Raw genomic sequence first — 26,353 nt, 5'->3', positions numbered from 1 at the left:
TGATTTATCCTTAGAGGTAGGTCTGATAAGTTTGTCAAAGCTCTCACACTAAACCAGGTAGCTTTCCATCAACCTGAGTATTCAAAACAGCCACCACGGACACCAAATATCACTCATTCAGTCCATGCTATCCTCATTAATCTTACTGAACCAATTCATATTTTAAGAAAAGTACAGTCACCCATTTTCTTTTGTAATGACTAAAAAATAAGTTGCACTGCTCAAACCCATTTGTTCTTGTAAAAGCCTGTCATGTTTCCCCTTTAATCCCATTTCAGTAATAGTATGAGAAACAGGTTAAGGATGTAGGCTTATAGGGTACCAGTCTAGTTTGAGTCATCAAGGGATGTGCTGGGTTAACATCAACTGCTGGTGGCAAAAGCCCACTGTCACTTTCTTCCATTTTTCTGCTTGATGATCCAATCCAGTTGATCCCTGAACCCAAAAGCCCACGGGCTGAATTCTCCAGTTATGTAAGAGCCCTCAGGTAATGGCAGCGCCTCTCTACTCGAGTGGAGAAATCACATCAAGAATGTCAATGCAAGCGCACCATCCATATATAGAAAGCTCTAACCTGTAAATTGTCATAAGCCATCACTCTCAAATCTCAAGTCGTTTGCTTTCAATCAGTGTGATTTGATGAGCTGAATAATTTGAACACACGAGCCAACTACTGTCGGTTTTTAAGATAAAAAAAAAAAAAATTCGAGGAAAAAAAAAATTCCACTCGTTCCACTCAGCACACAAGGTTGTATTTTATTTTATGTACAAAGGCAAGGTAAAACGTGTTAAGGCTTCATGTTTTCTGGCTGAAATATATGTTGTGGCCAACTCTGACACATATAGGCTGAGAAGAAAAAAAAAAGACATCAGTTTGACATTGAGGTCAAGGTGATTATTGCAAACATGTATATCCTGTATTCTGTAGATGGAGAAAACCAAAAAAAATACCTCACACAGGATGTATAAATCAAGGACAACTTCTGTTACGTGGTGTTGCCCAAGTTTAAACAACTACATATATATTCCCTGCTGTGCTGAATGATGAATCACTTGACCTACAGCACACACCTGTTTCCTAAACTCATTACATTTCAGCCAGTTACATCCCGTTGCAGTAACATATTGATCAACAGTAAATATGATTCACATTCAAAGAATTTTTGATTATGGTACAAATGAAGTTGCATTCTTTCTTAGTGAACTCATCAAGCATGTTCCCAGGTTTCAGATGTATTATTTGGCAAAAGCTGTATAGATTTTAGTAAAAATGAATAACTTAATGGTGTAATAGGAAACACTGGAATGTTCCCTAATCATTGGTCAGATCAGATCACAAAAAAAGAACAATTCATGTTTGCTCCTGTGAATCCCATTCAGTTAATGTTAGTGAGGAGTAAATCCTTCTGATATTTGCATAATGATTACCAGGGAACTGAACCAAGCATTTGTGTTTCATGAGCTTATTTGACCGGTTTCAGGCTGCTAAATCACCAGCTGTTTACCACACATTGAAAGTTTTTCCTCAAATCCTCTAGATCTGCTGCATGGCCCTCAGGTTGGGAGACACCTAGAAGACACCAGACAGATCAAAGGGAGGAAAGAGTCGTCACATGGTTAAGATATTTGAAGTCAGAAAATGAAATATAGCGCTGGTAGCCAAACTGTTACGTTACTTACGGCAAAATCTGTGCCAGTGCATGCCTTGATATCCTCAGGAGTGAGCCCCTCCCACACTTCGATCAGAGTCAGGCCTTTTGTCTTATCTACATCAAACACAGCCTGGTGGACAGAAACAGGGCAGAGAGAGAGGGAGGGAGGCAGGGAAAGAAGAAAAAAGGATGATGTGTTCAGAGAGACAGAGAGAAGGGGGTGGGCGATGAGACATAAAGATAAAATGATGAGAACGAGCATTGCCTTAATAGTATGATGCATGGTCACAAGAGAGGACGTGGGGGGCTTAATTATGAAAGTGAACTACAAGAGATGACAAGCCTCCCCAAAAAACATCAGTGTCACAGATGGGGGGCAGAGTACCACTTCAGTGTCATCCATAGATGACAAAATAGCTGCAATTATATTGATGACCCATGAAAGGCCTCAGAGAGTGGGTCCTCAACTCTGCCCCACTACAGAGTAGTGAGCAATCACATTTTAATTGTTGCACTGCTTTTAACCTTGAAGCATCGCAGAAAAGTAAGTTAAATGTAAAATATGGGGTAGCTGACAGTCATTTATCAATTATGCTGATGAGGTTAAAAATAGCATTGTGAGTTTCGGTGGTTATTTACTCTTTACCTGAGTTCACACTTCTACAAGAACACTACTAACCACAGATTTGTGCACATACACTGTGACGAGCTGTTCTGGATATACACACATGCATGAGCAAAAACGGATAAATCTGATTCCAGGCGCACAGATGAGCTTACACATGGTTTATGCACAAAAACAGAGTGAGTGTGCACGATTCATAAATAAAGTCCCTGGAGATTTCAACATGTCTCACAGTAATGAAATGCTGGATATGGCGAAAGGCATTGGTCCTGTGGGGGAGAGAGAGGAAGCTGGCAATTACCATGAAGAATCCTGCTAAACATGTCGTTTACATTGAATGGCAACGGACCCCAAATGCTGGAAACTGTCTCTTTTGAAAAGTAATACTCTGTCTTCTAAAAAGTAGCAACAGAGAAAGAAAATCAATTTGATGCACAGATGCTAGTAGAGTACCTTCAGGAAACAGAGCTGTTATTGGCTCCTTAAGCCTTCTTTTATGAGCAAAAATAATTCTTTGAGCCATTTCTGTGTTTACAACATTAGAGTGATATAGTCTGTTTGGTGTAAAGTCTCATCTGGTCTCAAAGGCTTTTTGGTTTTGGCTTCTCTTCTTTGATTTGCTCAAATTTAGTGAATAATGATCCCATGATTTTCTGTTAGGACTCCTTTGTTTCCCACATTATCATTGGTTGCCTGGAGACTGGGATAGTTTTTCAGCATAAACGTGACCTGTGTCTCTCTACAACACTAGAACATGCTATAGAGAGTAGAAGGCAGAAATGGAGACAGTCTTTTGGAGTATTGTTTTCTTGGTATAGAAAGTTAACTTTGGCTTGGACAGATAAACTGATTTCAGTCGGTGCTCTAAAGCACCTGCTACAAGTAATTCCATTTCTCAATCAATGAGTTGGGTAGCTGCCGAGCTTAACATTGCCAAGGATTTCTGTCAAAGTTGGTATCTCAAATAGCATCTTATGATATTATCAGTTAACAGGCTGCTGCTTCTCAACGCTGGCCTGACATGGCCAGATAGGTAGGTGTACATACGATACAGCTTATACAACAACCCTTTAAAAATGAACCTCGAGTGATATCATTCCACCTATTTATGCACACAGTGGAAAAAAGACAGGCCATGCACACTGAGCTGAGCTGGCCCCTGTTGCTTCTCTCAGCAGGGACTGACAGGCTAAGCCACAGTCACATCCAGGCAAAGCCCATCAGGACTCTCAGCTCATTAAGACCGCACACACACAGTGACAGGGCAGCAGGCAGATATCTCACTCCAATGTAGCAAGACAGATGGAATGCCACAAGGAACAGGGGTCTATGGATAACACAGACACTAACACGCATCTCTGATCGTGACACATGTCGCAAGTGATAAAGGAAAATTAAAGATTGGGCCAAAGTGTGTCAGAGGTGGTTGATATGGGTGTGCAACGCTGTGCAGATATGGCAGTTGCTATGTAATGTCTCACAATACCACTTTGTACTTTAAGAGGCGACAATGAGTCACTGTATCATCCATCTGTCCTCAGCCCAACAACACAGAGGTAGTTTTCATGCCAGGTGTGGCTCCTGGCACCGCAGGGCTGAACCTGCTCAGGCCTCCAGAGGTGGGTGCTGTTTGACGCCGACCTCCCTCTCACTCCTACGCCTCTCCTGTTCCCACCTTAACCCGCTGTGTCTTTATCACCCCAGAGTCAGAGTCCTGGTCTGACTATATTCCCTGTCACAAAATTGGCCTCCATCGGTCTTGGAGGCTGTATTTGTCCCCTGTTCAGCCGTGTTCACTGGGAGGCTGCTGAGCCCAAGTCTGTTGCCTGTTTGCCGCTCCGGTTCTGATGCCCGTACTGGTGCTGCTTTCTGCCAGAATTCCCCAGGGGGTCCCTCCACAACTGGCCTGAAAATCTCACCCTCTCGGTGGTCCAGAGCTCCTGGGCTGGCAGTGTAAACACCAACAGGTCCCCACTTCTCTGAGTTCCCAGCTGAGTCAGCTAACAGAACAGATAGCTGCATGGCTACCTGACCTAACGGCTAAAAGCAGCTACAGTTAGCAACAGTTAGCACTTCCTCTCCCATTTGTTTGAATTCGAAGGGTGGCCAATTCTTACATATTGCACCTTTAAAGCCATTAACTATCGACTGACCTAGTTTCTGATATCCACACTTCATGACTGAAAAAACAAACTGTGCCTCCACTTGCAAAGCAGCCTTTTTGTTGTGAAACTGTTGAGTCACCTTTCTTCACAGTCTTCAAAGTCACAACCATCATTAACCAGATTGATGCAACTTAGTCATTGAGAAGCTGCTAGTCTACCCCATGTGTTGTCTGGCAAGAAGTGGGCTGAATGTCATGCAACGATAATAAATCACCATCACTCAGCCCACTTAATGTTTTGCAAATGCCAATTTAACGAAGAGCTGGGCGTAAAAAACAACATTTTACCCTCCAACTTATATACTTTAAAAGCTTACTCAGTACTCTGCAAATGCATAACAGAAAGAAGCACATTCTGAGACATGCTCAGACACCCCCCCCCCCCCCCCCCCCGAAAAAAAAAAACAAACAAAAAAAAAAAACATTAAAAAAAACCATATAAAATAATTTCAATTTGGTTGCTGGAATAATAAGTGCTGTAATCAGGGAAAATGCTACAGGTAACACATTTCTGAGCCCATTATGATGATTGAATAATCCGGGAGTCATTCTGCTTCATTTGTGAATGAATGGGCAATTATTTTTACTTAAATAATCCCCAAAATTACTGTTGAGAGGAGAAAATACTGAAGGACTCTGCATGCAGACCTCTGTCATGGCAGCAACTCAAGCACCAGGGGCCATGAAAGCGAAGTGATTTACTCACTGCACATATGATGGGAAAGAAAAAGACCACAATCCATCATTTCAACGGCAATGCTGCAAGCGAGCAAACTTGTGAACAGGGGAACTGTGGCTAAGAGAGAAGAAATGGCAACATAGTGTATAAAATGGTCCAAGCATATAGAGATGCAGCATAAACACTGCCTGAGGCAACAGGTTTCCTTCCACCCTGGGTCTCAAATCATAGCAACATTATTTAGGACAGCACTTGAGCTACCATTCCTTCTGGCCATCGCAAGGCAAGCAGGAAGCTGTGTTTGTGAGAATATATTGTGTGTGTGTCAGCATCTGTGCATACGCCTGTGTGGGGAAAATATATATATATATATATATATATATATTTTTGGTATGTTTGGAAGGCCTCTGTTTCTGCTCTCATTTGGGAAACAAATTGGAGCAGAGATTTTAATCATGTAACAACTGCAAACAGGAGAATAAATTTAGGACAACCATTAACAGGCTTATTAAAGTCAGCAGGTTTGTCGTCCCTCACTGTACTGCTGGGTGTTTCTTCTGGCCATCACCACAATAATTTTCTCGCAGCCCACCAGTAATTTTAAACACGGTGTCCTCTGTACAAACATTGACTGACACACTGCACGACACTTCTTCACGTCTTAAGTTGTGGTATTGACTGGTGACCACATCTTTACTAACTTTTTACCTATATAAAGTTAGTTTATATATAACGACATCCTGTGAGATTATTAGCAATTGCTTGTGATACAAATGTCCTGGTAATGTTTCTGCAAGGAGCCTTGAAGCCTTGTAAATGTCAATTTTTATTGATCAGTGTTTACTGACAATCACAGATAAGTGTTTGTCTCGTCAGCTGCATCACTGGTTAGATTATACTAAAAAGACTCAAAAAACCTGTATACTAGCTAAACACATTGGATTAACTATCATTAAATAACTGTGAAACAATGTATGGTACAGTCTAATCTTCCAGTCTGCTCATGTGTTAATCCCCAAACTTTGCCTGTGCACATAAGCATGAAGACACACACACACAACACAAGCACTGATAATAATACTGACCATCCCTCTAGATGATGACCAGGAACAATGCATTTCCAATAGCTAAATGTCTGATGAGCACTGTGTTGAGCAAGCAAACTCATTATTATTCAACAGGTAAGGTTCATTACTTGTTGAATCCAATTTGAATAATGCTCTCTAGTTTGGACTAACTCAAAAAAAAAAAAAAAAAACACCCAAAAACGGATGACTGCTCACAAAAATGAGGTGAAATGCAGCGTTTTCTTTGGTTGTGTTCTTTTACACCCCTCCCTGCTATCATTGAACATGCTGTGAAAAAAAATTAACTCTTCTACCTCATCACAAGGAAGGAAGTTAATAAAGTCCGATCGTTCACACAGTGACAGAAAAGTGCTGGAATGCCCATGCGGGGGTAAATCATAGTGTGCATATTGTCCATTGAACAACCCAGACCAATAAATTCATAGTTAACATTTACATTTCATGCACTCTGGAGTCTAGAGGGTTCTTACACCGTGTTTTGGCTGCCCCTCTATTGGGTGCACTAGCTTTGGTATGGCAAGCTTCAATCATACAACACTCTATTAAAGGGAAACAAGGCAGCCTGAGGAAATACATGTATAGAACAGGTGTTTGAGATGAGCAAAAACCAGCTAAGCAAATACAGTATGGACTGTAATCATGTCCACACAAGGCTGAACTAACAGATGTGGATTCAAATGACCCAAACCGATATTTCTCACCCGTCTCAATATGACACAATGATGTGGATTAATGTTCGTTCACACACACTACCACTATTTGCTAATGAGAGAGGATGAATGGACATACAGCTTTAGCAAACAAGCTGAGACTCCTTGCTTGATCTTCCTTCTGTTTTTTTTACATTATCCTCACTTTGCCTTTCAATAAAGCTGAATATGTAATATGGGCGCTGTCATAATTTAATTGACAGTTTTGCAAGCTAACCAAGCAGTATTTCCTGAGCTGCTGCACTGACAAACGCAATCAAGTCACTATATTCGACTTGTGCAGGTCGACAAGAGAAACAGGAAAAGTGTAAACATGACAACACCTTTATTGTGCAGTTTGGTATTGATTTTCAAAACAAGCAATCACAGCCCGACATGGAGGTAACAAAAAGTTGGCTTCTTAACATTGCTGAGTATTTTGGCAGAATCTGAGAGGTTGACAAGCTGACAGTCATATGTCACAATTTCTGAAGTGCTCCGTTTTTCCTGTCCAAACTACAAAGAGAGGCTGACATCATCAAAGGAAGAGAGTTTTCCAAGTGTCAACATTTAAGGATGGACACTTTTCCATCCATAGGGTTAGGATCGAATGGAGCGTTTTTTTTTTCTCTCTCCAAAGTTATTAGAAGTGTGACAACATGGTATCAGAAAAATAAAGGATGTGGAGGGATGTGGAGGTAAGAAAGGAAATAAGGAGGGAAGAAGAAGAATAAGAGGAAAGCAAAAAGCTGGGGATGTAAAAAGAGAAGAGTACTAATGGATAGAGAGGGAGAGAAAACAGCAGGAGATTAAGTGAGGAAGGCGGTACCAGTGTTAGCAAAGCAGTAGAAAGAGCTTTAACCTTTATAAATATTGACAGAAATCTGCCGGCTAAGAAATGTTGCACAATCACGTCAAAATCCAGCTGAGCAGAAAAGAACAGATTGGGGCAAAGGAAAAAGAAAAGAAAGGAGAAAAAAAAAAGCCATGGACACACCGTCTGACTTTGCCCATGACAGGTCATGCTTTCAATGAGCTGTTCCAAAGGCGGAGGCTTACAGGGAATTGACCAGAGTACACACAGACAAAAACTACATCAGCACCAACCTCTACGAGACCTCTCTGTGGACGTTTTCTTTCATTCCTTCCCAACACCTTTTCTTCCCAATCAGCACTTATACTTCCCCTTTCCTCCTTCCTCCATTACATCTAACTGCCTCTACCCTCCATCTTCATTTTTCTTCACCTTTTCCAGCCTTGTTCTTTTGCTTACTGCTTATTTTCTATCCATCTTAAAAGAAAATTCCACCCATCTCCAAGTACTATTTGGACAACACAAGCTTTACCTTATGTTGGTCACTAAGACCTCATTTTTTACAGTCCCCAAGGAATGTAACATTCATGCTCCTCAACAGCTGGACTCATTCTCAGACTCTGTGCTGGTAAGTACGACATTATATTGTTGCAAATGGGGTCTGTATCCCATAGGTTAGCAAATGCTTTCACAGTCTTCCACCATGCAGAACTCAAACTGTGGGCAGCTAATGAAATTCAAAAACAGAGCAGAAACAGAGATGTTCACGCACAAATGAAGACGATGGAGATTTGCCTTCAGGGTAAGCTCCATAAGCTTTCCAGGGGATATTGAGCAGTAAGATTTCCCAGAGTACACACCATGATCCATCTTTTTTCAAATGGGAAGAAGAAACCCCATCTGCTAGTCTACAGGCAGCATCCCCGGTTCTCATACAACAGTGAAATGATTTGTCAACCAAGACTATGCAGCAATATCCAGAACCTAGGGTCAATCTCTTCCATCTCTGCTACTGTGAAGCTTCTGGACTGCCTACATGACCTGCTCCCAAAGTCTTCCACCTCCTCCAGTGAGCTGAGAGCAGTGTGGCCTTGCCTTCCCTTTCTGAATCATCTGAGTCTCTTTGAGGCTAAAGTTCTTCTTCATGACCTCAACCAACACCCAAATCAATTCAAGTCAGTTGTATTTATATGGTCCAAAATCAGTAATCCTCAAAACCACAGAAACTTAAGTCCCTCAGGCCTTCTAAAACCTGTCTGCTGATTTGGGGTTTCTGGGGAAAACCAAGCCCAAAATAAACTTAACAATTCAAATAATGAATGTATAAAATGCATAAAAGCAAAGAATCATAAGAAAACAAAACCAAAGCCCTCCTCCTTCAACCTGAACACTTCCTTCACCACTTGTTTGACCTTTCTGCACATTTGGGTTTACAAGGTCTGTCTGGCTTCTCGCCAGAGTCAAAGGCGTACAGCTGCAGGTCGGTCGCAACGACAATCATTGCACAAGCATCAACATTACAAGTGTGGCCCTGAGGCAGGCATGGGAGTATTAACACAATACATAATAAAGGGAAACCCAACCCTAACCATGAAAATTAAAAAAAAAACATAACAAAATCAATAAGCCTTTCAGAAATCAACTGATTGCATTAGTGTTAACTGAGTAAATGTAATTTCCATTTACTCGCATCACTCTGCTGCAACACGCCGATCTCTCAGTTACAGTGATTGTTTTCTATGTGTGTGAGGGAGATGTAATTGGGAGATAAAGATGCTATTTGTGTGACTTGTGTTTCATTGTGTTCGTTTTCTCTGTGCTTTGCTTATTGCTGACATATTCAGGGAAGTGATTGGCTGTGATAAAATAGGAATGCAACCCACCAATTGCTGGAAGTTATTCAATTTTGGTTTCAGTAAATCACTCCTGAATGGAAGGTGGGGAACTGTAATACTCTGCAGGGTGAAGGGCCAGCCCTCAACTACAAACAAATTAACCAAGATTGTGAAATTAATATTAAAGAAACAAGAAAAGCCTCAAGCTATTTGAAGATGGTAAGAACTGTAAGGAAGGAACACCAACCTGCAGTGTTAGCAACAGGGCAAAGGCTCAGCAACTGTAGGCGTAAGATCAATCTACCACAGTGATTAGCTGGATGTGACTTGGCTTAAGATGAGCTTAATGAGACTATATTTCCATTATTAAGCATGGTATTGCAATAATTTATCATATACAGTCAAAATTAGCACATGATTAAAAAAACAAGGAGGATATCTTACAATCCCAAAGGGACCCTATACTGCAGCCTACCGTACATAGAGGCTCAACTGGTTATGCCTTTAAGACTTAAGTCAGCCTGTGTATTTATGTTTTACAAAAACATTGCTCTTTAACAAAAATATTGAATTGACTCCAAAGTCACAGTTGTCCACTAATGCAAAATACATCCCCAAAAGTTTCTGTTACAATAATGCTAAATAAACTACTTGAACGAAATCCTCTCATGTCCCTCATATCCAGGCCTTTTACCGGCTGGGAGTACCGCGCAGCCATAGCTTGCTCATTGCCATCGTCTATGTAGCACCTATAGGTAACCAACCTACGTTTATGACTAATGGCTCATCCATCCATTCATGCATGCGCCCATCCATCTATTCAAATTCAAATATATATATATATATATATATATATATATTCATATATATGTGTGTGTGTGTGTCTTAAACAGATAAACACACCTTTTCTGTGATGATTCGATCCACACACTGCTTCCCTGTCAAAGGCAGGCTGCATTTGTCCAATATCTTGTGTTTTCCCCCCTGAAAGAAAAGGACAGTTGGTTAAAAGAAAGACTTAAGTGGAGGCCAGCCACACAGTTGAGCCTGTCAATCACCTCTAACAGTGTTTTAACATTTTCAGGGGTGCAGCTGGTTATGTACGATCATCCTATGCCCAACGACTATATAGCACATTTTCCATGTGAGTGTGTCTCAGTTTCCCCGCCAGTCATCTTTAAGAAAAAGCACACCTCCAGATGCTGCTGACGCTGCCTGAGAAGCACGCATCATACATCACACATCCCCACCTTCCCCATCAACAATGAAAACAGCCTTCAGGGCAGTGAATTTATGCTCACCTGCTGCACCATCTGGACTATAGCTGGGCGCCAGACAGGCTCCCATTAGCAAAAACAGCATGCTTCTATGAATACAGAATGTTACGTTGCCCTTGCATCATATTGGTCTGGACTTTCCAAAGTAAACCAATTCAGTTGAATTGCCTACTGCTATTGTCAGAAGCCCTGTGGGGTTATTCATCTCTAGCTGCAGCACCAGTCGAACTAATCAGCTCTTCCCAATACACTGAGTCCAATTCGAGTGCTCAAATTAGCCGAAGACAAACAAACAGGAGATGCTTTGTCTACAAAACCTCATCAGGATGAGCTGACGCTCTCTGGTAAAAAGGCATTAAGCAATCCATTAACAGAATTATCCTTAATCAGTCATAACACTCACACTCATTATCGTTGGAGGCAGATACAAGGCACACTAGTGCAGGTACCAACATGGGAAAAGAAAACTGCAAATATAATTTCTGAGAAAAGGAATTAGTCTTTTTGGGGTCATTTGTAAAGTCACTGTTGGTTAGAACATAGTAAAAGCATATACTCAAACACACACTCCCACATGGATACACACCTTAGCTGAGTGCTCCATGGTGACCACCACCTTAGTTCCAGCGCTAGCCACCAAATCCATGGCTCCACCCATTCCCTTCACCATCTTACCCTATGAATGGAAGACAGAAACAGATTGAGCTTTCAGTTACTCCATTCATTTGAGGGTGGACAAAACAACAGGAACACCTTACAATATAACACAATGCAATCCAAAGCAGCCATTAAGTCAAAAATGACCGTAGAGTTGAATGTACAACAAATAAATGACCGTAAATGCAAAATAGTAGTAAACAAAAGCATTTGCTTAAAAGGGGGTGAGGAAATGACAGCAATACATTTTACTCTCCTACCATACATATTCAAGTAAACACAGCTCTCCCAAAACAACTCCTCCTCCATCAATAATACATAAAAGTTTACAAAAGTTGTTCTGTAGCTCTCTTCAAAGCAAGGATATCGTCTAATGCTCTGTGCTTGGTAAAGCCTAATTTTATCCAATCCTAAGACTCCGAAATACTTCACACAGTGAGAGAACAGGAATAAAAGATTAGGATGGATCTTCAGCATTAGAAAAATGTGGTGAGGTTACAGTGGCAACAACAACAAAAAGTATTGCCAATTAAAGATTAGAAAATGCACCAGTGATGAATATCCAGAATATCTTAAAGAAGTCTCTCTTTTTTCAGCCTAGGTCCTATTTTAGTTGTTGCTGATCATTATTCCTACTGTATGGGTTACTATAACATTTTACTTTTCATCTTAAATGATACGGGGAGGCAGTGACATAACTAGGCGCAAATGAAGAGCGGAGCACACAGTTATAGACAGCTCCAGTTTAATACATGTGGACCTCATACTGTGTGAGAAGGAAGGTGAGCAAATCTAGTAGCCATTAGCATAATCCACTGCATGGGAAAACAACTTTTAATAGAGACCATTTCTGTGGAAGAAAGTAGTTTGGTAGAGAGTTGCTCCAATAAAAATGTTGGCAGCATGTTCGATGAGGCCGGTCCTGGAAAGACATGTCACTGTTGAATGTCCTTAATGTATGAGTAACACGCTAATAAGTCACGGCTCTCAATACAGTTCGAGCAGCAGCATTTGGATCATGCATTTAATGGTCAAAGGTATGAAAGGTCATGAAAAGATGCAGCAGCAACAGGACTTCAGTATACTGTATTAAGATGTACCAACCAATTTAGTACCATTACAAGAGCAATGCTGGTGCTTTGATGGAGCCTCTTCTACAAAATGGCTTTCACAGCCATATATTTAAAGAAAATACTGAGTGTAAAACTAGGTGAACTGCCAGGTCTCAGTAGTAACTGCTAAAGGCTTGTGTTGCCAGCAGACAACAATCACATTGTACTAAAGACAATAAAAAGTGTTAAAAAAACATGAGATTCTTTTATAGACCGCAGTGCCAACCATCCACAAATATCCAGGGACCACGGTCTCTTATTTCAGCAGAAAAACCGAATGACGACTGCAAAGAAATGCGAGACGAGAAAGAGCAAAGAGCGAATCATCGGCCTTGAAGCAAACTTCAACCGGGAGGTCTCCGCTCAATACAACAGCCAGTGTTCATTTCTCTGTTCCCATTTCTCTTTGCTTAGATAATATGACTAAACTATGGGATCAATGCTCCCATGGACAACCCTGATTCCACAGAAGCTGGGACACTATACAAATCATAAACAGAGTGAGATAAGTTGCTAATCCTGTTTGACATGTACTTAGTTGAAAGCAGTACAAAGACAATATATTTAATGCTTACCCAAGCTTCGTCATTGATTTTTCTAAATATGAGTTTAGGTTGAATTTGGGACAGGAGCAACTAAAGACTGGGAAAGTTGTGGAATGCTCCAAAAACACCTGTTTGGAACATTCCACAGGTAAACAGGTTGATTGGTAACAGGTGATAGTACCGTGACTGGGTGTGAAAGGGGCATCCTGGAAAGGCTCAGTCGATCACAAACAAGGATGGAGCGAGGTTCACCACGTTGTGAACACATGATTGTATAGAGGACATTACGACATGGGCTCAGGAACACTTTGTAAAACCATTGTCAGTAAACACAGTTTGTTTACAAAGGATTGCATAATTTGAAACTTTTTTTTGGAATCAGGGTTGTGCAGACAGACACACACAATTCAGTGAGTAAATGACCAAATGTTTTCTTCAAAATTTTGAATAAAACCACAGTGGGTTTTATTTTAAAGAAGAGAGCAAAGTAAAGTCCTTTTTATATATATATATAAAAAAAAGCAATCTGAAAGAATCATCACAGTAACAGAAGTGCTAGCAGGGTGAAAAATCGGCTTCTGGTCTCTCATTATTCCCAATAAAGAAGGCTTCCAAATAAAGAAAGCTGACATGCAGATATGGCCACAGGGTGACGGCTGAGTAACTGAATTAAAATCCCATTTGCTCATCAATCATGTGAAGAGCCTGCTTTGCTCTCTGCTCGATAACCAGAGGATATATATGCCAAGTGTGGTGCATCATAAGGATACTGTTTGCCTCCGGGGAGGCCAGCTGGGTGGAAAAGATATCAACAGAGAGCGGAAGGAGGGCTGGGAGAGGGGAGGAGGGGTAGGCGAAGTACCGAAAAGCACAGACTGAGGATATGGAAGAGGCTGCATTTAATTTCATAAACTTTATTATCTTTACCAAGTGAAAGCGGTCTACAGCTCAGGAGACATCCTCAAATAAAACCCCCATAATCTATGTTATCAAAATAGCATCCATTTCGACTTTTCACCGTCAAACACAATCGCTACTACCTTCCCTCTCATTCAACACAATAACTCTTTAGATGATACTCCAAAAGGAAACAGTGTCCTTTTTTTATATGATCAACGTTAATGGGCTGAGTGGTGTGTGCAGAGGCAGCAGGGGGATAACACTGTGTGACCTGATAGTGGAGTCTGGATTTACAGCTGTGCAGCCAGACACCTGCTAATGTACTCCACCCAGCGAGCCTGCTGTTAATCAAAGGTGGGCATCGGTTTTAAAAATTAAACACCTGTTTTAAATTACTAGTCAAGCTATGATCAATAAAAGAGTAAAATTACAAAATGATCTTGCTTTGTTGCGGGGGCAGTGAGACTTCTACTGGAAGCATCCTTTGCTATAAGAATGAATTGGCTGTATGTTTCTGGCAACTGAAAATAGCCAGCTTGTGTCAATCCGTGATTTTATGTGTGTGGTCAAATGTCTCACTGATGCTTCTGACCTTGTTATTGGGAAAAAATTATGATAAAATAACACCGCTGTGGAGACTTACAGACAGGTATGGCCTCTGTTGCTCACTCAGTATTGTCAGTGACCTAAATTGCAGAAAGGGTTGGCATTTGCGTGCCTCTGATTTACAGCTTTGCATGTGGTTATCTGAGCCTGCTTTGATCTCCATGCAGCGAAACTCACACATATCACAATCTGCAAGTGTGTGCCGAACAGTGTTGGGGACTAACTGGTTATCTGATGGCAATACGTGATCAAATTCTAAAATAAATCTTATTATAACCTGCTACAAAAAATATGCAATCGAAAAACATTAATCAAAATTTTGGTAATACAAAGGGGTTACATTCGAACATTTTCTATTCTAGGAAGAATTCCTTCTTTTGGGAGATTTCTGGACAGGTCAGCATCACACCATCAAAGGGTATCAAGGGTAAGATATCTTACGAGGAGCTGCTTCTATCAGACAGGCTCCATTCACTGTGCGCTAAAACTTTGAGAGTTTGATTCTTGTTTGAATTTGCGCCGCCTCACGTCTGCGTCTTAAAATACATTACTTATGACATTTTTAAACAGGGTAACTAGTGATCTGTGACCTATTACATTTCAAAAGTAGCCTTACTGACTAATTAATTAAATAGTATTATGCGATAATTAAGTGATTTTAATTCAATCCAATCAAGTCTCAGTTTTTGGTTCGACTTGTTTTGTATGACTTGGCTGCTAGGCTTCAGTAAAGCTGCTCACCTGGAACTGAGGCAGCCAAAAACTGGATCACTCTTAATTAACTGCCTCTTGTTAATATTAAGGCATTGCAGATTAAGAAAATAGTATTTTGCTAAATCAATAAGTTTCATGGATACTGTTGAATACAGAGCTTGTCACGGTATCTGGCTTTCTACCAGCAGAACCTGATAGAAGGCACTTAAACTGAACGCATACACTGTCAGAAGAATAACCACAGAGAGAAATGTCCTCTGTCGAAGTCGCCAGCAAGAGCGTGGGTAATTTACTCATTTAATTAACACAGCTTTGATGATATTAACCTGGCTGGTCTGACTGAAGCCCCACAGGTTTTTAATTTCCTCGCCACTGATTGCGTCCATTTGCCTGCTATAATCACAGCAGCACCATGGGGGCACCAGGACACCTGAAAGTGTGTATCTAGACACATTTTAATAACAGAACCACATAAAGACATGACAATACGCTGTGAGACACCTCTCTACTGTGGAATGACAGCTATGCTCAATTGCTCAAACACAATGGGACACATTTATACAAACGGTTTCAAAGAAACTTGCATTGTTCCATAATGTGTTACAGAATACTCTCCTAAAGTACAAAATACGCTCAGTTACATTAAGTATGGCAGTTCAAAGAAACTTCTATGCTAAATTGTAGCTATATATTTCACTGCCTTACCTCAGAGCCTGTAATGAGAAAATCTCCTTGTACTTGTTCCCGCAGATGTTCCTTTTTTTAATTTCAAAAACAGCCATTTAACTTTTTTTCCTCCTTGAAATTAATCCTTGCCAGTGGCACATATACAGTAGCCTAACCATATGCTAATTAAACAGGCGTTAGTGAAGACGTGCGCGATGGAACATCCATTCATATAATGGCTTTAAAAGCAACAGATAATGTGGGGGACTGCAGGAGGCAGTGTCAGCGGTGCAGAAGCCAGATAACACGGGACTTTTTATGCTAAAGCTCTGCTGAGATGACACCCATCATAACATGTGAGAGCAGAGACGGTGACACTGTCAGTCCCACTCAACCAACAAGGTTTTCTAAGTGAGCCACAACAGGCGCGTAAATATGGCCGTTAATATAAGCCTTGTATATACATATGTATTTTCTAAGAGTAAGAGTGGAATGGCAATGGAAGTGCTTGATTTGCTGCACAGACAACTGTTGATCACTGAACAGGTGTTTGAAGTAAGCTCTAAAAAAAAAATCAATAGAAAATGTATCTTTTCATAAGCGATTAATTTCCAGGCAAAAATTCCAAATAAGACTCGCTGTTTTATTCTGAAAACTAAAATTCTGTTACCTTTCGATCCATTGCCGGTCGACGGGTTGAGTCGGGAGCCGACCGTCTCTGTGACACACAGTGAGGTCGGCTTTCTAAAACATGCTGCTGTGACGATGCATGAGAAAAGCATCATGGAAAGCACTAGCACTGTATTTCTCTTACTAGGCTTAGGGGTTGCTTGCATTTTTTTTGTGTGTGTGTGTGTGTGTGTGTGTGTGTGTGTGTGTGTGTGTGTGTGTGTGTGTGTGTGTGTTGCCATGACGACAGAATACGATTTCCTCGCTGTGTCGTGCAAGTGTTCACTTTCCAGTCAGCGGCAGAAACACCACAGAAAATGACCCCCTTCACAATCCAAGAGTTCCCACTTACCAACTGGTTTCCTTTCTCTCCCCCACAAATTCTCTGACAATCTCCGCTGTCTGATACAAATGGCTCTCTGTTTAATAACATAGCGACCGACCGCCACGAGCCTTCGTTACCCAGACAACTAATGACAAGAATCAGAGGGAGAGACGGGACTGACAGGAAGACAATGGACACCGTGTTCAAAGTAACTGGAAAAGTGTGAGCAGTGTACGACTGGTGAATGCAGCGTAATTCATCGCTAGACGTGACAATCAGCATCTTCTCTCCCAACGTTCATCTTTAAATTCATTTAAACTTGACATTTTAACCCGAGACAAACCAACACTACAAATGTATTGTAGAAGTCTGCAATGTAGCAAACGTGAGTGAAGGTTAATTATCACGATCAAAAAGCCAGTTTCATTAATGAATAAAAAATAAGTTAATATCAAACCTCTATTGTTAGACATACAATATATATGTTAACTGATATCCAATTAGAGGAAAAAAAATCAAGTGTTAAATACTATTGAAAAGTTTTTGACCCGCAATATTTCTTTTTGGTATAACATTACACCTAATAATACACGAAGTTATGAAAAATATATACACAACTTAACACTTAAAAACACCTATTGGAACATCTTTAACTGATAAAATGACAACCATATCCAGCTAATTCTGTTTATGATACAGCAGGAAAGCGAGTGAAATTCTAGGGAAAAAAAGCACTAAGCTCTTAAGCAGCTCCTTCATTAAAGCTGCCATCAGGCCTTATCATGAGCACTTGAGCCAGTAACTGCATTTTAATAGTCAGTAGCTCAAGCTATTGCAGCACTAATGCTGCTCTTATGCCGAGCCTCCGGGGGGTTTGGAATATATGTGCGATGTAGCGCTTCTTTTCTCCGCTTCAAGCCGGAGACTATCAAAGGGAATTTTGTTTTGTAAAATACATCGCTGAACAGATACGTTTTTATTGCTTTAGTCAACTTGAACATGTTCAGAGCTCCTTCTTTGACAACATCTGTTTGTCCCTCGCAGATTTGAAGGAGCACCTGAAAACTAAAGTAGCAGCAAATGGGATTCTCGTTTTAAAAAGTGTGCACGGCTGACTGTTAGAATTCAGTGAGGAGGAACGTATGACGGGAAACATCAGCGTCTGCATCTCCTGGGAACTGCTGGGTGCAAGACCCCTACGATTAGGACAGCTTGATAAAGCTGCTGCAGCTCGATGAAAAAACAGCACCAAATCCAAAATGCCACCCTTTATTCTATTACCCCTTTCTCTCTGTCTATTGTTTTTCCAGATGTTTCAGGCTGAGTGGAGATGTAAAAGCATTTCAAAGCCCTCAACTGGAAAATGTTCATCTGCATTTTGCATATTAAAAGCCTTCAAAATCAACATAATCACGCTGAGAGTACTGCATCCCCGACTCCTACGTACAACATTTCCAATTTCACGCTATGTACCCATCTTTAGATCGTGAATAATTTTCATTATCACAGGCGGTGGGAAATGTAATTCTCTTCATCCATCCTTTCAAAAGAGGGGACAATGGAGACTGAAGCGTAGGTGAGGACGGAGGTGTGTGTGTGCCTGTGTCGCGTGTTGTGCGTGTACTTTGCTGCTCAACCTGTACAACACCGGAATGGCCAAACAAGATAAACTCCCTGCTTCTGAATAACAGCTCCACTGCGGGCCTTTAATATCTGCATAGCGTGCTTAATCAGGCACTGGTTAATTGCCAATTACCATGGACAAGCGAGCACAACTGGGGAAGGAAAGAGAAAGCAAACTGAGTTGCAAAATTTAGAGATGTTTAAATATTAACGTTTTATTCTCATGTTCCCTGCATGTAAATATCTCCTACACTCGGTGTCTGTATCCACTTGGCTGCTTTGATGAGATGCATCTCTGAAATGATGCACTGGCTGAAACAACCTTGCATATCCACTTCAGTCAAGCAGAAAACAGCTGTGTGCCGGGGGCATTCTGGCTGAGGCCTCCCACATTGTGAACAGGCTTTTAATGGGTTCTTGACCTTAGTAATCACAGAGGAGGACTGTAGCCACTGTGGTCTTAAGACCAATTGACCTGATGAGACATTAGGCAATAATGCTGCCCACCCATTATACTGCAGCGCTCACAAACCCCCCTCGTTCCCCTGACAAGCATATCCCCGTGGTCTTGAATAACAACCACCAAGGCTGCACCCTTTGTGAATCTGTTTCAACGAAGACATCTCCTTTTTTTTTTGAGAAACGCTGAAAACCACCAAGCATAAAATAAGCAAGAGAGTACAATTAAGCCCAGCCTGATCGAAGATTAATAATGTACCACAAGAAATGATTAAAAAATACCCTGGTTAGAAATTCAACCAGGGTATTTGAGAAAGTTTAATAGTCTTTCACAGTAAAGCTAAAGCAATTTACCACTAAGTCAATTCAATGGAAAACTAATCTTTTGATAATCAATTAATTTTCACACAATTTCCTGCTTTACTTCATCTTAAATGTTAGAAAACTGCATATCTTTGAGTTTTGGATGGATGGACAAAACGAAATATGCAATTTGAAGACATCACTTTTGGCTGTAGATTTGTTTTAACGATTTCATGTTAAAGACAAAATGAGTAATTGAGAAAATAGTCAGCAGATCAATCAATAATGAAGATTATTGTTAGGTGCAGCACAAATAAACATTCAGAGTTTCTGACATGTGACAGTGTGAAGATAAAGACAGAGCAGAGAAATGTCCACACAACATGTCCTTGAATGTGTCCTTGACGCAATATGCATACCAGCAAAATATCAAGCAAACCAACAGAACATCACCACAAGCTTCCTGTCACAAGAGACTGAACACCACACACACACACACACACACACACACACACACACACACACACACACACACACACACACACAGACATCTTATAAGCTAGACGAAGCAGCATTTGGAGCATGCTTATTGTACCGATGTTGTTGTGATGACCTGCGGGCAGGTAGAGCAGAAAACATAAATTTGAGAACAAGGTAAAAGATTTGTGCCATCAAAAAAAACTTACTGGGATCATCCAGTTGGCAAGGTCTCCATGTTTTGACACCTGCATGGCTCCAAGCATTGTCAGGTTGATGTGACCCCTGAAGAGAATGACACAACAGAAGAAGACAGCTGTCAGCTTCAGAATCACTTCAACTTGTGAACTCACAAGTCCACTCATCAAAAAAAAACAAACTTTAAAAATACTTGATACTACTAGATACTTGATGATAGGACAGATTCTCACAACAAATGTTTTCAAAATAATGACAGTCCACTCATTTCTGCTGTTCTTCTGAACTACTGTGTAAAATATTATATGCATTTTGCATATTTACTCTAGGGTCTGTGTCAAGGTCTTATCTGCTCTAGTTGCCACATCACATATTATGTATAAATGTACTGTATTATCAGAATATATTAGTTGTTTCATCTCTCCATCTATATGTACTCCTCTGTTGTGAGAAAGCAATTTCTTTGCCTGTTTCTCCAAGATAGATCAAAGTCCAAAGTGAGGTTTCAACGCCTGTAGAGCAGATGGGGGCATTGTTAGGACAGTTGCATGTATGAGGCCACACACAAACACATAAGAAGGCTAGGAGGTGAACAAACGTTGCAATAAAGACACACAAATTCAAATGTAATCCAGTATGAGAAGTAACTTCTGTGGTATTTGAGGCAACATGGCTCACAGTTCACCATATGCATTACTCTTTCTCAGTGATTCTGGACAACACACACACACACACACACACACATACACACACACACACACACACACTCAGCATGTTTCCATTTGGTCCCCGCCAGTGTGACTGGACAGTGCTATTTATGAGCACTATTGGATTTCCACTGGGTGGACAAACAGAATTGATGCTGCAGGGAGTGCGGGTGGGCAATCTCAGACAGCTGGCAAATCAATAAGAAGCAGGGACCTTGGGAATATTGGCAAAGCTGCTGTCTAGTACTGGTGACAGTGGATATTTGTTAATATCCAGTCTTACAAATTGTGGCAATGTCCCGAGGACAAATGCTGCTTAATAGTTATGGCTGGCTTAAGGTACAGGTGAAAAACTATCGACTGAAGGGAGCCACACTGAGTAAGTTACAAAAGTGATGTTTTTTGTTGTTGTTTTGTTTTTCATTGACTCCACCAGAAAGTTCAGAAAAAGTGAGTCATGGTATTATGAAAATTATCTTTAAGTACTAAGCTGTCTACATATAAATCCAGAAATGTCAGGCGTATATAACTTTCATCAGCAAATAAGTTTTTAAAGCTTATGTGTTATGGCCTTACCCTCGGATCATGGCAAATGACTCATCGCTGGAGAAATAGGCAGCCCCAGGGAGCACAGTGACAGTCTCCTTGCCTGCGGAATTGACATGTTTGACTTTAGGGCAAAATAAAATACTGGGATTAATTCATCATTGCAGTAAACTCTGTTAACAGCACACTTACCTAAAAGCAACACACTTTTTACATGTAAACAAAATCACAAAGGAGGTGAAAGAAACGACAGACATAAAACAAAAAGATACAAATGAATGAACGTATTACTGAAAACAAATGTGCAAGTACATGCATGACTGAGGTGATTGAGGGACCACTGTATTATTATTATTATTATTATTATTATTATTATTATTATTATTGTGTATAATTCAGGAAATTCTTAGGCAAAAAAAAATTCTTCCATCTATAGCTTAGTTAAACCAATGTTGTTGTTTTTTTACATGTAAAATATAAATAGAAAAAACAAATGTATCATTGGGACATATGGACTTGGACAACCCTCACCAGCGTTAATCAGGTCTGCATCCACTGAGTCCTCGGTGGGGTACGGCCCCTGCACAGAGAGAAATGTACATAAACAAGAATGTGCACACAGGTAGGCAGTCACACATACACTGCCATGTCACTCAGCCTGACCAGCCATGATCTCTCAAAGGAGAGACAGGCACAATCACATTTTTCGATTAGATGAGACATTGATTTTCTTTGCGTTCAACAAAGGGAGCAATCCTTTCAGACAGAGGAGAGGAGAGGAGAGGAGAGGAGGACTTCTTTAAAGCTGGCACTCATAATTCAAAGACACTCTGACAAATAAGACATTAGCATAGGCGCCTACATTCTCCTGTCAACACAACTGATTGGGAAGTCACTCCATGGCAGCGTCAGCAGCCTTTGTTGAAGGCTCAGCCAGCAAATAATGATTGTGAGAAAGAAAAATGGAAGAGAAGGTGTCAAACTGCCACAATTTGTTACATAACAAACCCAGCATATTTCAAATGAGGACCCCAACTAGGAATGACACCGCACAAATGAATGGCTATTCATCTTGCTACAAGCTCAGCACCCAACTCAGTTTAAAAACGTTTACTGCCGCTTAATACAGCCATCGGAAAGTATGCTGCTCGTTAGCTTGTTGAGAAGAAAGCTCTCTGCAGGCGTCTTACCAGTCCCAAAATTCCATTTTCACTTTGGAGGTGGACGGTGATATCTGGTTTTATAAAGTTGCTGGCCAGCATGGGGATACCAATACCAAGGTTGGCTGATCAGCTCTTTGTTAAAGATGGTAACGACTACATTTGTAATCATGCAATAGAAATCCTATCAACTGTCTGACTTGCCAGTAGCCACAACCTCTTTCTGATCACCTACCTGTAGTCCCTTTATTAATTGTAGTCCCTTAATGTAGTAACTAGTCACACCAATGATTGTTTCTCTGTTATTCTAAATCAAGTGGTTGCATTGTGGTGATTTTAGGATTCATTGTGTGTACCCTTGTCTAAATGTAAGGGGTATGTGGACAGTGGTAAGGGTGGGGCGATGGAAAATTTCCATTATTTTCAAATCCCAATGTTGACATCTGTGTCAAATTATAGGGGAATGTGAATAAGTCCAGAAATCAGTGGTTAATCACAGATTAGCCACTCAAAAGCTGCGGCTGGCTTCATCACGACAAATGCTGTTACAATGACAGGTAAATGTGAAACGCTGGGAAAAAAAAAAGCTCTGTGTATAATAAGCCAGTGCAATCAACTGATCCAAAGGCTACAATTTTTCATTACGCATGTTGAACAGACAGGAAGCCGAGGCACAGCTTTATTTTTTTGTGCGGCTACTGGCCGACACCTGGCTTGTTTTCAGTCGTGGTAACTGGAGCACAAAGTTATATGTTTAGTAATTTGCTCACTGCTTGTGTTCTTTTAAAAGGATACCATACATCCCATCCTCAAACTCCAGAGCAGCACGGCGAATGATCCTTTCCCGAACAATATCCGAGTCCTTCTTTGGCTTGGGCTTTGCTTCTTGGCTTTTCTGTACTGTGCGTTTCTGGAATCATACAGAGATATACGAGGAACAAGGGGGGACAGGATTTTGACGGGCTATTTCTGGCCGAGTACAAGGACACATATGGATAAGAGCTAGTGTGTGTGTTTCTGAACAATGATGTTAAATCCTGCGACAAAGGCTTAGTCAGAAACGGTTTAACTCTTTCTTTTTTTAACACTTTGTTACAGAATTAATCCTTTATCTTTTTTTATTAATTTAACTGATTTTTCAATGCAACGTGATTTGTGTGACTCACATGAAGACATAATGCAGAAAATATAGAGAGAACGGATACAACAAGCATAATCTCTCCTTTCATGCGAGATCTGAAAGGCCTTGTTTTGTACCTCAATCCTTTTCTCGTAGCTAGCTCCCTTGACAACCCTGTGGACGTAGATGCTGGGTATGTGGATGTCCTCTTCAGCAAAGGTCCCGACATCCACCACCTCCTCCACCTACATAGAGACACAGAGTGATGAGCACCACCTTCACCTGTAAAACGTCTCACAACCCTTGACATCAAAGCACAGATAAGCCAACCATGCGCTGATGGAACTGCGCTCAGAGAAAATAACCCCTGCCTACGCAGCTATGAAATTTAAAAGATTAACAGATAAAGACCAGCAGATTTTTTTTTTTTTTTTGCCATTCTGAAAGGATAATCTCCAGAAATTAGGTTGACTTTTAGGTGATTGGGTACGTTTTAAAGGAATACAGCACACTTTTTAAATTTGTTTGACACTGAATCCTAAATTGAGATACAAACAACAATGAGGGTGATGCACAGGCAGATGTTTGTTCTCCAAATATGATCTGACATGTTTAATAATCCTGCTACTGTCAAATCTTTCACAGGTAAGGACGGCAAATATTTGCAGGAGAAAGTGTTTTTTCAGTCCAGTGAAAGCTGTCTGTGTATCCAAACCCAGCTTGGCTGTCTGAAAACAGAAGAGGATCATCTGACACGCTGAGCTCAGGGAACGTAGCTTGATCCTGGGATCAAAGGCGATGGAGAGTAGAGTGCACGGAGGAGATTGTTTTTGTGTTGGGAGGACTTTGGTCAAACCAAGCGTGAAGGTCAAAAGGAAGTTTTTACTCTACTGTGAGGAAAACAATGTTTAGCCACCTAATTTTATTTTTAGGTCTATTCCACAAGCTCTGCCTCAGGACTGTCTTACAAGGTCTAAATTCCAGCTCAGCTTACTGTTCAGATCTCAGAGGAGTTGCTATAACATTGCCACAGACACCCTAAATACACCCTCATAATGCTTTAATAACTCTCACCTTTAATATGACAGCATAGTAAGAAAGGCATGTACCTCACCACACACTGTATTCCTGACTCTGAGGCAGAAGTGTGCCACCTGTATGTAGTGAGTGCCCAGCAGCAGAAGAATCGTGTACATAAAGGATTATTTCTGTTTGACTAGCACGACACAGATGGAAATGGCTATTGATTTTAGCAGAGTCAGGTCAACATGACTGGGATAGAAATCCCAGAACAAACGCACCTGCTCCCTCCTCCTTAGGTAATATTAGGAACTGCTGTAAAGCGAGCCTACAGCCTCCACTTATACAGGTGTTCAGGGGGAGCTGTACAGCATGTGTGGGCTCCTCTAAATCTTGCTGCCCATTTTAGTCTAAAACCCTTAAGTCATGTTAATATTTAGAGTAGGCTGTGCTATTTAACACAGTGGTCCCTGTAATTTGAAGCCAGCAGAGGAATCAGACTAAGCTGGGAAGGGAACGGCAGTAGACTTTCTTAAGAGGTTATTTTCCTTTATCAAACAGAAGAGCCTCTAAGAGGGAGGAGGAGCAATTTCTTTCTTGCTGAGGATTCCTCAAGAGGAAAAGCACTTAAACTGACATAATATTAAAAAAGGGGGGAAAAATGAAGAGAGCACAACCAAGCTCCAAGTCATCATCACATCTCTGAGGACCAAAAATGGGACTTAACCATGACAACATTATTCTCGCCCCTCCCTTTCTGCGTTTCTGGGCTTCGCTCCTGTGTAGCTCCGAGTGTAACCTATTTATTCCATTTACATGAGGGGCAAGCAGCCATTCGCAGCAAATTCAATTGAATCTCTCCTTATCTCCACTTCCTCCCTCAGCACTCAGTGCTGACTGAGAGGAGTCAATGGCTAAGAGTGGATCCCATCTTAGCGTTGTCATGGATACGCAGGCTTTGGTCTGTGGTGAGCTAGGGCCACTCAGGACCGTAAAGTGATTTTAGACTCTTTTCCTGGTTCTCTCAGTCGGGTTATGGTAAGTCTCTGATGCTCCACAGTGAAAACGAGGCCAGGCAAGATGAGATTGGTAGCGCGAGAGAATTGATACAGCAGTCCCACACATTCACCCACGTCTTTCTCTGGGGGCTCGAGCTGTCTTTTGTGAGAATGATGATTTCCATAGACATGCTCATCAAGGAAGAGAGAGCTCATCACATTATAAAACAGTAACAGTAATAAAATAGGGAAGACTGGGGGAATCACTACAAATATTTGGTGACATGAATTTTCAAGACTTCCGTTGAATTCGTTCAATTAACTGTATGAATCCCTAATTTTTATCTCTTCCATCAAAAAGGTGTCAGAAAAACAGATCGCACCTTTCTTTCTCCACGTCCGTTTGTTGGTCTCTCACACACATGCAAACACACCATTTGTTCAGCTCAATTTTCAATTAGCCTTCCAAAGCTAAGTCACAGGACAATAACAAGCTCATGCAATTTAGATGCTCTGTGTGCATAAAAAAAAGCCGCTGTTCCTTTCATCTAGGTGATGTATCCCGGCCGCACCGGTGTTTGGATGTAACTCAGACAGGAGGTTCAACGGACGAGGGTGGATAAAGTGTTAAAATAATGAAAAAAAAACCTCACAAGAATAACACATAGACACACACGCAAATGAGCAGGTGTGTGGAGCAAGTAAACAGGCACACGCGCAGACAC

The 26,353-nt window shown here is 41.0% G+C and overlaps 1 protein-coding gene across 1 annotated transcript in view; it reads right to left on the bottom strand.

Moving 5' to 3' along the window:
* Positions 1-736: 736 nt before the first annotated feature.
* Positions 737-26,353, bottom strand: part of oxct1a (3-oxoacid CoA transferase 1a) — a 44,070-nt gene continuing 18,453 nt past the window's right edge. The window contains exons 8-17 of the mRNA XM_076730750.1: positions 23,748-23,855; positions 23,286-23,400; positions 22,521-22,615; positions 21,862-21,910; positions 21,361-21,433; positions 20,089-20,164; positions 11,410-11,499; positions 10,450-10,530; positions 1,681-1,782; positions 737-1,570 (exon numbers count right to left, since the gene is read on the bottom strand). Of these exons, the coding sequence (XP_076586865.1) occupies positions 1,535-1,570; positions 1,681-1,782; positions 10,450-10,530; positions 11,410-11,499; positions 20,089-20,164; positions 21,361-21,433; positions 21,862-21,910; positions 22,521-22,615; positions 23,286-23,400; positions 23,748-23,855 (825 nt within the window). The 3' untranslated portion in view covers positions 737-1,534. The remainder of the gene's footprint in view (positions 1,571-1,680; positions 1,783-10,449; positions 10,531-11,409; positions 11,500-20,088; positions 20,165-21,360; positions 21,434-21,861; positions 21,911-22,520; positions 22,616-23,285; positions 23,401-23,747; positions 23,856-26,353) is intronic.

This window comes from Chaetodon auriga, chromosome 5 (assembly GCF_051107435.1).
Source record: "Chaetodon auriga isolate fChaAug3 chromosome 5, fChaAug3.hap1, whole genome shotgun sequence".
In the NCBI taxonomy this organism is placed as follows: Eukaryota; Metazoa; Chordata; class Actinopteri; order Chaetodontiformes; family Chaetodontidae; genus Chaetodon; species Chaetodon auriga.
Note: the sequence above shows the minus strand (reverse complement) of the source record. Positions and strands in the feature narration are given on the sequence as shown.